This window comes from Chiloscyllium plagiosum, chromosome 20 (genome assembly GCF_004010195.1).
Source record: "Chiloscyllium plagiosum isolate BGI_BamShark_2017 chromosome 20, ASM401019v2, whole genome shotgun sequence".
Classification (NCBI taxonomy): domain Eukaryota; kingdom Metazoa; phylum Chordata; class Chondrichthyes; order Orectolobiformes; family Hemiscylliidae; genus Chiloscyllium; species Chiloscyllium plagiosum.
The window spans coordinates 3130037-3142829 of NC_057729.1; the positions used below are offsets into that span (position 1 = coordinate 3130037).

At 44.3% G+C, this 12793-nt stretch overlaps 2 protein-coding genes across 2 annotated transcripts in view; both read left to right on the plus strand.

The window, feature by feature from the left end:
* Positions 1-5617: 5617 nt before the first annotated feature.
* On the plus strand, positions 5618-11845 carry LOC122559989 (myosin light chain kinase 2, skeletal/cardiac muscle-like). The gene is made up of 4 exons (XM_043710117.1): positions 5618-5802; positions 7302-7454; positions 9450-9582; positions 11648-11845. Exons 1-4 carry the CDS (start codon positions 5633-5635, stop codon positions 11726-11728), a joined length of 537 nt encoding a protein of 178 aa, XP_043566052.1. The 5' UTR covers positions 5618-5632; the 3' UTR covers positions 11729-11845.
* The window catches only part of fam217ba (family with sequence similarity 217 member Ba), a 27034-nt gene continuing 24524 nt past the window's right edge, over positions 10284-12793 (plus strand). The window contains exon 1 of the mRNA XM_043710116.1: positions 10284-10308. The gene's annotated coding sequence lies outside the window, so the exon portion shown is untranslated. The remainder of the gene's footprint in view (positions 10309-12793) is intronic.

The window sequence follows — 12793 nt, forward strand, 5'->3', positions numbered from 1 at the left end:
TCAAATCATTTGGTTCCACTTTGATTTTGTATTATTTATTACAGCATTTGTTTAAGGGACTGTTTGTGGTGTAATATTACTTTGACTCACACCTAAAATATCGACTGACCAGTTCCCGAGTGTTTCTAGGATTTATGCATTTATTGAATCTCAACATCTCAAAATTACCATTTCTGGCCTCATTTCTAATAGCTATAGTTTTCCTTTCATACTGCCACCTGCAACCTATATCTAGATGGCCTCACATATTTATTAACACTGTGGCAAAGAAAGAAGAACAACGAAAATTTACAGCCCAGGAACAGGCCCTTCAGCCCTCCAAGCCTGAGCCGATCCAAATCCACTAACTAAATCTATCACCCAATTCCTAAGCATCTGTATCCCTCTGCTCCCCACCTACTCATGCATTTATCCAGATGAACCTTAAATGTATCTACCGTGCCTGCCTCTACGACCTCTGCTGGCAACACGTTCCAGACACTTACCACCCTCTGTGTGTAAAGTACTTGCCGTGTGTATCCCCCTTAAATATTTAACCTCTCACCTTGAATGTGTGACCTCTCGTTATTGAATCCTTCACCCTGGGAAAAAACTTATCTCTATCCACACTGCCTATACCCTTCATGATTTTGTAGACCTCAATCAGGTCCCCCCTCAATCTCCTTTTTTCTAATGAAAACAAACCTAATCTACTCAACCTCTCTTCATAGCTAGCACCTTCCATACCAGGCAACATCCTTGTAAACCTTCTCTGCACCCTCTCCAAAGCATCCACATCCTTTCGGTAATGTGGCGACCAGAACTGTACACAGTATTCTAAATGCGGCCGAACCAAAGTCTTGTACAATGTTAGCATGACCTGCCAAGTTATATACTCAATACTCTGTCCGATGAAGGCAAGCATATATATGCCTTCTTGACCACTGTATCCACCTGGGCAGCCACCTTCAGGGTACAATGGACCTGAACTCCTAGATCTCTCTGCTCATCAACTTTTCCCAAGGCTCTTCCTTTTATAGTATAATTCGCTCTAGAATTAGACTTAATGTTAGCATGACCTGCCAAGTCTTTTCCTGGTCTCCCTTTATTCCTATTTTCCGTTTCTCATTCCTTAACCTGGGATGAGCATGCCGATGAAGGCAAGCATATATATGCCTTCTTGACCACTCTATCCACCTGTACAGCCACCTTCAGGGTACAATGGACCTGAACTCCTAGATCTCTCTGCTCATCAACTTTTCCCAAGGCTCTTCCTTTTACAGTATAATTCGCTCCAGAATTAGACCTCCCAAAATGAATCACCTCACATTTGCCTAGATTGACCTCCATCTGCCACTTCTCCACCCAACTCTCCAGTCTATCTATATTCTCCTGTATTCTTTGACAGTCCCTTATGCTTTCTGCTACTCCACCAATTGTCGTGTCAGCTGCAAACTTGCTGATCAAACCAACAGTGCCCTCTTCCAGATCATTTATGTACATCACAAACAACAGCAGCCCCAAAACTGACCCCTGTGGAACACCACTGGTCACAGGTCTCCATTTTGAGAAACTCCCTTCAACTACTACTCTCTGTCTCCTGTTGCTCAACCAGTTCTCTATCCACCTAGCTAGAACACCCTGCACACCATGTGACTCCACTTTCTCCATTAGTTCACCATGGGGAACCTTATCAAACGCCTTACTAAAGGCCATGTATATGACATCAACAGCCCTTCCTTCATCTATCAACTTGGTCACTTCCTCAAAGAACTCTAATAAGTTGGTAAGGCATGATCTCCCCTGCACAAAACCATGTTGCCTATCACTGATAAGCCCATTCTGTTCCAAATATAAATAGATTTTATCCCTCAGTAACTTTTCCAGTAACTTTCCTACCACTGATGTCAGGCTCACTGGTCTGTAGTTACCTGGAATATCCCTACTACCCTTCTTGTACAGGGGGGACAACGTGAGCAACCCTCCAGTCCTCCGGTATCTCACCTGTGTTTAAGGATGCCACAAAGATATCTGTCAGGACCCCAGCTCTTTCCTCTCTCTCACATCCCTCAGCAACCTGGGATAGATCCCATCCAGTCCTGGGGATTTGTCCACTTTAATATCCTTTAGCCTACCCAACACATCTTCCTTCCTTATATCAACATGATCCAGAGTAAACAAACTTCTATCTCTAATCTCAACATTCATCATGTCCCTCTCCTCAGTGAACACTGATGCAAAGTAATCATTCAGAACCTCACCTATTTTCTCAGGTTCGACACACAACCTTCGTTCCATATCCTTTAGTGGACCAACTCTTTCTCTAGTTACCCTCTTGCTTCTTCTATATGAATAAAAGGCCTTGGGATTCTCCTTAATTGGTGTCCTCCATTTTCTGGTTACCCCCTTTGTTCTAAGAATGCTATTGGGAAGCAGTGCTTTCCTAGGATTTTTTAAAGTTCTTCTGACATATGTATAGTATGTTTATTCACAAATATAACTTTTGTCAAAACTAGAAGTCTGTCCAGATGTGATACTTTGGTGCAGTCTAATAACTTAAATGGCAGCATGGTTGGGGAGTTTCCGAATGAACTTTCTATCATCTTGCAAACAACCTAGATTTCCAATATGTACTCTTCCACAGTACTGAGCTCAGGCTTTTAAAATTTGTCAAAATCTGATCACACCTCGTCTTTTTCAAAACTTTCACTCATGAATGTTAACAATCTACCCAAACCTTGATCCACATTTAAATCATCAGGCTCCAATTCCAGAAAAATCTTTGCTTCTTATCCTACTTCTGTCCTTGTTTCCTGTACAGTTAGGAAGTAATGCAGGCCCACATTATAACTTCATTCTTTCCCTGGTCAGAAGGCTCATTTTCAGAAAACAGGGGTAGATAATCACTGCCCAAAACTTTACATTTTGACTCAACCATTGTCTGCTACCAGTGTTATACTCCAAAATGTAAATGCATTGAAACAGAATTCAAATTCACACTTTAATTTTAGTTAACGGTACTCCATAAAACTCTCACCCCACTGATTCTGCATATTTGTACATTAGTTCTCAATTAAAATATCCCATCATCTCTTGGTCCATTCAGTCTCATGCATCCCTTCAAACTCTATTAGATAAAATCTCAAGTAGAGGCAGGGTACTCTCCAGAGTAAAATTTCAGCGCTTAAAAATGTGTTGCTGGAAAAGCGCAGCAGGTCAGGCAGCATCCAAGGAGAAGGAGACCTGCTGCGCTTTTCCAGCAACACATTTTTAAGCTCTGATCTCCAGCGTCTGCAGTCCTCACTTTCTCCTAGAGTAAAATTTCAGACAGGGTTAGGGACAAGCAAGTAGGCAATAATGGGGAGTCACCTGCTTCTGCCTCAAAGCCACTGTCGAGGAGAGTTGGATTGTTGCAGTGAGGCAGTTGTAATGGAGCCTCTGTGATTAATAGAGTGTAGTCAGTGCAAGTTAGGAGGAAAGGGATAGAGACTTGTTTGGGAAAGGAAGGTAATCTTGAAACAATGGACGAAGATGCGAAAGAGAAACAGTCTTTGAGAGGAGGAGATGGTGGGTGAGATGTTTAGTGGTGAGATGATGGTGGAAAATAATGAGTTAAATGTGTAACTGCTGGAGGGGATGGTGAGGACAACGGAGAACGTGCTTAGAGGGGGAGGGGTGAGAGCAGGATTGTGGGAAATGAGACAAAAATGGATTGAAGTGAAAAATGGGAATCGTTCAGAGAAGCCAGTACTTTTTCTTTTCTCTGACCTGACAGATATGTGGTCACTTTTATTTAACATTTCACTTAGTTATTTTTAATGAAATGAATTTGGGAATATCACCCCTTGCAAGTTCCCCTCCAAGCCACTCACCATCCTGATTTGGAAATATTTTCCCATTCCTTCACTGTTGCTGGGTCAAAATCATGGAATTCTCTCCATAACAGCATAATGGGTCAATGTACAGCACATGGACTGCCGCGGCTCAAGTAGGCAGCTCATCATCACCTTCTTAAGGGGCAAATAGGGACAGACAACAAATACTAGAGAACCAGCAATTCCCATGAATGAAAATCTTTTAAAATTCCTCAAAACTGTGTTGCACTGGATGCGAGTTCACATTCTCTGTGCCATTAGTAACTGAAACATTGTGGTTGTGAATATTCTATTGCATATATTTATTTTCCCTCCACACTGAAGACATGAAGGGGCCTGTCTCCATACGCATCTTGCCTCTGCTGCTTAGAAATCACATCCTGACCTCTTTGACATTTGCCTGAGACAACTAACTGGAAGACGGTGACTTAACAGTGCAGCACTCCCTCAGTGTTCCACGGGCCTAGCAATCCAGAAGTCAGCCTATGTCGGGCTTGAACCTATAACTTTCTGTCTTGAAGGAAGAATTTTTAAAAAATTCATTTGTGGAATGTGATCGTCGTTGACTGGTCCTGCACTCATTGCACATCCCTAGTTCTCCCTGGTGATGGTGAGCTGCTTTCTTGAACTGCTGCAGTCCATTGTGCTGTGGGTTGACCCACAATGCACTTAGGGAGGGAATTTCAGGACTTTGACCCGGCGACAGTGAAGGAATGGTGATATATTTCAGTCAGGATGGGGAGTGGCGTGGAGAGGAACTGGTAGGTGATGATGTTCCCATGAATCTGCTGCCCTTGTCATTCCACGTGGAAGTGTTTGTGGGTTTAGAAGATGCTGTCTGGATGCATGAACCGAACAACTGAGTCAAAGTTTGGATGTTTCTACCTTTCTCCATCTCACTGTACAATTACCATGTCCTCTATCTCTCTCTCTTTTTCTCTCTCTCTCTCTCTCACTCACATCCCCTCCCTCCACTTATTTGTTGACCAATGGAATTAATGATTGTAGGAGATACTGGTGAGTGCTTATATTGGTGTGGGCGTTTGCACTCCCTTTTTGATTTCCTTAAAAACCTTCTCCTCTGTTTTTGGCTGCACTTCAGTCCCACGCTCCTGATTTTTGGGCACCCGGTACGGAGGAGGGAGGGCAGGTCTGAAGACCTCTTCGTGGGTCTGCTCCTGGGCCTGGCCAAACTGGCCATAAACAGGTCCAGGCAGTGGGCCGTGGAGGGGGTCGTTAGGGCCGACTGCCTGCCCCTCTTCCGCGGTTACGTTAGGGCCCGGTTGTCCTTGGAGAAGGAGCACGCGGTGTCTACCAACACCCTGGAGTTGTTCAGGGAGAGGTGGGTGCCGCAGGGAGTGGAGTGCATCATTTCTCCCTCCAACTCTATTTTGATTTAGTCCCTACCCTCCCCCTTCACTGTTTTGATCACACAGCACTGCCCTTTGATGTGAAGGGCAGTGTTTGTCACTGGCCACCCGGGTGTTTTCCTGTCTTCCTGGTGGTGGAAATTGAATAAAAAATTCGTGCACTTTGTGTCTTTCACTATCTCACACCTGCACACACACACCATGGGTGCTGGGGATAAAGTAAGCACTACCGCACTTAGGTGGTAGTGTGGGGGTTAATTTAAAAAAAAAAGAAAAAAAAAAGAACAGGAGGGTAAGGGCAGTGTTTGTCACTGGCCACCCGGGTGTTTTCCTATCTAAAAAAGAAAAAAAAAGAAAAAAAAAGAAAAAAAAGAAAACTGGTGAGTGCTGGCAGTGTCTGGGCATAAGATGGTGTCCTTCCTTCACACACCATGTCATTCCCCTCTCAGGTACAAGCCCAGAGATAAGCTACGTGTGTCCTTTGGAACACCAGAGTTCCTCGCTCCAGAAATTGTCAACTTTGAGCACGTCTCCTTCCCTACGGACATGTGGAGCCTGGGTGTCATCACCTACATGCTGTGAGTAACTGACTGCAGACAGAGTTCACCATGTTAGGCAGGGAGCTCTGCGTTTGGGGATCGTGTAAACAAAGGATCCTGGAGATTAGCCCTCAGATGGTCTGGGAGACAGTTGGATGATGTGGAAGAAGAGAGTGTGTTGTGTGAAGATGCATTCAGGGCCTTTGAAGATTTTGTAAAATCTCAAATTGATGGCTCCAAGATGCTAAGGAGTTTGTGACAGGTCACACTTATTTGAATATTCAATCTTTAAGAGGAAGTGTGGGATGGGAGGGGGAGGGGGAATGAGGTGAATCCAGGGGTTTGTGGTTGCTGTAATGAGTGACTCACATCTGTCCAACTGTGATCTTTCACTCACAGGCTGTGATCAAAGTTACAAATCATACAACACCAGGTTATAGTCCAACAGGTTTAATTGGAAGCACTAGCTTTCGGAGCTCTGCTCCTTCATCATGTAGCTAGTGGGGCAGGATCATAGGACACAGAATTTATAGTAAAAGATCAAAGCGTCATACAACTGATGCGATACATTGAACAAACCTAGATTGCATCAGTTGTATGACACTTCATCAGGTAGATAGCGTCCTATGATCCTACCCACTAGCTACCTGATGAAGAAGCAGCACTCTGGACGCCTATACTTCCAAATAAACCTGGTGTTGTGTGATTTTTAACTTTGTCCACCACAGTCCAACACTGTCACCCCCACTTCAAGGCTGTAATCAGTGAGACTGTAACCCCCTCACACAGTTTGGGATTAGTCCGACTGTACCCTTCCCTCCAATTCTTTGGGATCTGGCAAACTAACCCACTCATACACAATCTAGGATCTGTAAGACTGCAAGCACCTTAAACAGACTGGGCCTTCTCAGACTGTGACTATCTCACACAGAGACTGGATTGGTTAGACTGCAACCCTCTCATAGAAGTGGATTGGTCAGCCAGTGGCCGTGTCACACAGAGAGACTGGATTGGTCAGCCAGGGCCGTGTCACACAGAGAGACTGGATTGGTCAGACTGTGGCTGTGTCACACAGAGAGACTGGATTGGTCAGCCAGGGCCGTGTCACACAGAGAGACTGTAGTGGTCAGCCAGTGGCCGTGTCACACAGAGAGACTGGATTGGTCAGACTGTGACCATGTCACACAGAGACTGGATTGGTCAGCCAGTGGCCGTGTCACACAGAGAGACTGGATTGATCAGACTGTGGCCGTGTCACACAGAGAGACTGGATTGGTCAGCCAGTGGCCGTGTCACACAGAGAGACTGGATTGGTCAGACTGTGACCGTGTCACACAGAGACTGGATTGGTCAGCCAGTGGCCGTGTCACACAGAGACTGGATTGGTCAGACTGTGGCCGTGTCACACAGAGAGACTGGATTGGTCAGACTGTGACCCTCTCACATAGTGGCAGTCTTCTCTAAATTTTCCAATATCTCATGCTGTATTGTTTGTTGTAGCTGCCTCTGTCAGTGTCTCTGCCTCTTGTCCTGTCTAGACTGAGTGGCCTATCACCATTCCTGGGCGATAGTGATGCTGAGACCCTCAGTAACATCCTCACCACAAACTGCAACTTCGACGATGAAGCTTTTGAAAACATCTCGGAGGAAGGAAAAGATTTTATTGCAAATCTGCTAATCAGGGAGAAAAGGTAAAGTTGAGAACACAAATAGACCTGGAGCTTGTCTGTGGCCACAACTGTGTTTTCAAAAGTGTGTGTCAGTGAGTGTGTTAATGAGTGTATCATTTGGTGAGTATGTTGGTGTAGCAATAGAACATTACAGCCCGTACAGGCCCTTCTGCCCTTGATGTTGCGCTGACCTGTGGTCAGTGAGTATGTAGGTGGATCATACAAACACAGGAATTAGAAAGAGGAGGAGACCATTCAGCCCTTGAGCTCCTTTGCCATTCTATAAATTTAAAAGCGAAAGAGGCTTCATATACTGGAGAGTCAGAGTTGAAAAGTGTGGTGCTGGGGAAAGCACAGCAGGTCAGGCAGCATCCAAGGAGCAGGAGGGTCAATGTTTTGGCCCGAAACATTAAATCTCCTGCTCCTCTGATGCTGCCTGACCTGCTGTGCTTTTTCCAGCGCCACATGCTTTGACTCCTAGAATGAGTTCATGGCTGATCCGGTTTTAACCTCCAATCCCAGGCACTTTTCGGCCTCAGCTCCACAATTTTCCCTGTACACTTCCTTTGTGATTGTAACTTTGAGTTCCATCCATCTCCGGATTTATTGCAGCTTCTAGGATCTTACTGATATTGTTGACAGTGAAGACTGTTCAATTCATCTGCCATCTTCCTTATTTTCCACTATTAATTCCCCAGACTCTCATTCTATCAAACCAATGCTCATTTTGTTAATCCTTTTCTTCTTTAAGTATTGATTGAAACTCTTACTGTCTGTATTTATATTTCTGGCTAGCTTTACCTTATTTTCCCCTCATTATTAATGTTTGGTCATTCTTTGCTGTTTTTTTAATATTCTGTCCAATCTTCTGCCACTGTCTTTGTACTATTATGCACATTTTTCTTTAGTTGATATTGTCTTTAACATTTTTAATTAATCACATTAATCCTTTGAATTTTCTTTCTTGCTTATTTGAATATATCTATTCTGTGAATTCTGAAATATCTCTTTAAATATCTGCTACTGACATATTGTTTAACTTAAATTGCTAATTCACTTGAACCAGCTCTGCTTTCAAGCCTCATAATCACCTTTATTTAAATCTTTTAAAAAGTCTCAAATCCACTCCTCTCCCCCCAAACCGAATGTAAAGTTTAATCATGTTATGGTCACCATTACCAAGAGGTGGATTCGGTATGAGTTGATTAGTTAATCCTATCCAGTTTCAGTTGGTCTTAATTAGTCTACTTTTCCACTGAAAGCCTTTTCAAAGACCCTGTGTGTGTTTGTGTGTGAATATGATTATCTGAACCAGCGAGTCTGTCCACCGGTGTGTATACATGGTCAGAGCCCATAGTACACTTAGTGCATCACACTGTACAATAGGCAGTGACAGAACCACCACTCGAGTCATGGATTCTGCCATTGTGCACATTTGTTTTCCTTTTTGTTGTCAAGAAATGAGTCTCCTTTATATTTTCAAGAGTGAGAAGGAGAAACACTCTTTGGAAAATCCTGCTTTTTATGACATGAAACAGTCGTTGTGTGTCACTGTTTCAATCAGCGAGTATGTTCACCATTGTATTACCAGTGTGTCTGTGAGAGCATGTATATGATTGTCAGTATGTGCATCAGCTTTTGGATCAAAGATTGATGTGTGTGTGTCAGTATTTGTATTAGTAAATGTTGTTAGTATCATATTTGTGTCAGTATTTATAGTAGTGAGTGTATCAGGGGTTGTCTCAGTGAGTGTGACAGTTTGGTGAGTGTGTCAGTAGTTGTGTTGGTGAATGTGTCAGTATTTGTTTCAATGAGTGTTCATTAGTTGATACGGCATGTGTCAGTAGTTGTGTCAGTGAGTGTGTCAGTAGTTGTGTCGGTGAGTGTGTCAGTAGTTGTGTCGGTGAGTGAATCAGTAGTTGTGTCAGTGAGTGTGTCAGTAGTTATGTCGGTACTAGTTTCACTGGTCTGTAGTCACACGTGGTTACGCGGGGATGTTATGTGTCTGTGTTTCAGTGGGAGGCTCAGTGCTGCCCAGTGCCTGAAACACCCTTGGCTCAGCAACATTGCAGCAAAAAGCAAACAGAGCAAGATCCAACTGAAGTCCCAGCTTCTGCTGAAGAAATATGTCATGAAGCGGCTGTGGAAGGTGAGAGTCAAAAAACATTCCTTTTAATCACTGTGTTCAGACAGCACAGTGACACACCTTCAGGTCTGGTAGGGATTGAACCATGACTGAGGAAGGGCTTATGCCCGAATCGTTGATTCTCCTGCTCCTCGGATGCTGTCTGATCTGCTGTGCTTTTCCAGCACCACATTCTCGACATTGAACCAAGATTGTCAAACTCAGAGGTAGGGACATTATGACAATGCCATAACAGAGCATTAAAACTCTCGTTCAGAGACCAGTGAGTGCGGGTGTTTCCAGAGTAATCTGACTAGAGTCCAAGGGGAGAGATCAAAGGCCTCTTTTCGTTTATTCCAAACCTGCACATCATATTGCCCATTGCATTAATGGTAGCTGTTTCTTAGGGTCACAGAAAATGAGTCTCTCTAGTCAGCCTGCGCTTTCCCTGCACAGACCTGTGTTTCCTTATTGTAACGCCTCTCCCCATCACCAACATATTCAGCACTGACTCACCTCCAGTTTCAAAACCCCCTAGACAAGACATATCAATATTACATCTGCTCTTAGCAAGAATTATGAATTAGTAAACTTTTTGGAGAGCTGCACTGTCGGAGGGTCACTGCTGAGGGAGTGCTTCACTGTCGGAGAGTCAGTACTGAGGGAGAGCTGCACTGTCGGAGGGTCAGTACTGAGGGAGTGCTGAACTGTCAGAGGGTCAGTCCTGAGGGAGTGCCGCACTGTCGGAGGGTCAGTACTGAGCAATTGCCGCACTGTCAGAGGGTCAGTACTGAGGGAGTGCTGCACTGTCGGAGAGTCAGTACTGAGGGAGTGCTGCACTGTCAGAGGGTCAGTCCTGAGGGAGTGCTGCACTGTTGGAGGGTCAGTTCTGAGGGAGTGCTGCACTGTCAGAGGGTCAGTACTGAAGGAGTACTGCGCGTTCTGAGATGTTGACTTTAGGATGCTGCATTACGCCAATGTCCCCTTTACCTGCTTGTGCTGATGGTAACAGAAATGCTGCAGCTGCTCTCATTTTCCGTGCTGAGTTTTATATCAGAACAAATATCTTTAAAACCGATGGCCTGGGCATTTCCTCTGGACTGCCAGTGGTATCTGTTGTGTGTTTGTTGATGGCACGGTCTACATTTTAACAGAGACCTTTCCAAAGTGTTTAATTCACTGTGAAGTATTTGGGAGTCTGACTGTGTCGGGGCACGACCGGTGCTTTCTTATTTGGGTCTGAAACATTTGTATTGAAGTTAAGATATTTGTAATAAAGGGGCTTTCACTGTCCTGTGAAGGTGTCCCCCATTCCACTCATCCTATCATTTATTAATACACTCTCACATCCACTCTCAGACACATGGAGATACACATCCAAACACTCACTCACTGACACACTCACTCTTGCACTTATCCACACAGATACTCACTCACTCACTCGCTCTCTCGTTTGCAGACACACTCACACAGACACCCTAACTCTCATTCATGTACAAACACACACACACCATATTCTGACTAGATGATAACAACTCTGGGCACTTTATCTCCGTGAGTTTGTTTCAATGGAGGGTACTGCCTCACTCACCAAGCGTTGGGACCTTATTCCTGTTCAAAAGCCCTCTTGAAGATTAACCACCAGCACCCACCTACCCTGCCATTCCCCCTCCTCCCAGTCTCACATCTGCATTGCTCCCTTCATCCTGTTACTCTCTCAGATCCCCACCCTCACTTCCTAGTCTCGCTGTTTCTTTTTTCCCGCTGACTCTCTCCTTACTGAGGAATCAGGTCAATTTTTAAACCTTGAAGTGATGTGACCAGAAAACGTTTGGCGGGTGCTGCTTCAATGTGAGCTGTTTCATTTCCTGGTTCAGTTGAAATCAAATCCCTTTGTTTTGTTTTATAGAAAAACTATTATGCTGTTGCCTAGTCTCGCTGTTTCTTTTTCCCCGCTCACTCTCTCCTTACAGAGGAATCAGGTCAATTTTTAAACCTTGAAGCGATGTGACCAGAAAATGTTTGGCGGGTGCTGCTTCAATGTGAGCTGTTTCATTTCCTGGTTCAGTCCCTTTGTTTTGTTTTATAGAAAAACTATTATGCTGTTGCTGCAGCGAACAGACTGAAAAAGATCGGCAGCTGTGGATCACTCACCGCTCTGACAATCTGAGAGAATTCTCAAGATGTGATCAACTGACTGGACAACACTCAAGCTTAATCATATGTTGCTCTGTAAGAATCGGAATAAGCAGGAGACAAGTATATCATGTAGAGAACTACTGTACAGTGTATCCCTCTGTTACTGTACAGAGTATTCCTGCAGTGTATCCCAGTGTGTTATTGTACAGAGTATTCCTACAGTGTACCCCTCTGTTACTGTACAGAGTATTCCTGCAGTGTATCCCAGTGTTACTGTACAGTGTATCCCTCTGTTACTGTACAGAGTATTCCTGCAGTGTATCCCAGTGTGTTACTGTACAGTGTATCCCTCTGTTACTGTACAGAGTATCCCTGCAGTGTATTCCAGTGTGTTACTGTACAGAGTATCCCTGCAGTGTATCCCAGTGTGTTACTGTACAGTGTATCCCTCTGTTACTGTACAGAGTATCCCTCTGTTACTGTACAGTGTATCCCTCTGTTACTGTACAGAGTATCCCTCTGTTACTGTACAGTGTATCCCTCTGTTACTGTACAGAGTATCCCTCTGTTACTGTACAGTGTATCCCTCTGTTACTGTACAGAGTATCCCTCTGTTACTGTACAGTGTATCCCTCTGTTACTGTACAGAGTATCCCTCTGTTACTGTACAGTGTATCCCTCTGTTACTGTACAGAGTATCCCTCTGTTACTGTACAGTGTATCCCTCTGTTACTGTACAGAGTATCCCTCTGTTACTGTACAGTGTATCCCTCTGTTACTGTACAGAGTATCCCTCTGTTACTGTACAGTGTATCCCTCTGTTACTGTACAGAGTATCCCTCTGTTACTGAACAGTGTATCCCTCTGTTACTGTACAGAGTATCCCTCTGTTACTGAACAGTGTATCCCTCTGTTACTGTACAGAGTATCCCTCTGTTACTGAACAGTGTATCCCTCTGTTACTGTACAGAGTATCCCTCTGTTACTGAACAGTGTATCCCTCTGTTACTGTACAGAGTATCCCTCTGTTACTGAACAGTGTATCCCTCTGTTACTGTACAGAGTATTCCTGCAGTGTATCCCAGTGTGTTACTGT

Coding starts and splice junctions, on each gene's coding strand:
- LOC122559989 (XM_043710117.1), top strand. CDS start 5,633: ATGGTGTCCTTCCTTCACACACCATGTCATTCCCCTCTCAGGTACAAG. Junction 5,803..7,301: donor GGTGTCATCACCTACATGCT/GTGAGTAACTGA, acceptor TGTCCTGTCTAG/ACTGAGTGGCCTATCACCAT. Junction 7,455..9,449: donor CTGCTAATCAGGGAGAAAAG/GTAAAGTTGAGA, acceptor TCTGTGTTTCAG/TGGGAGGCTCAGTGCTGCCC.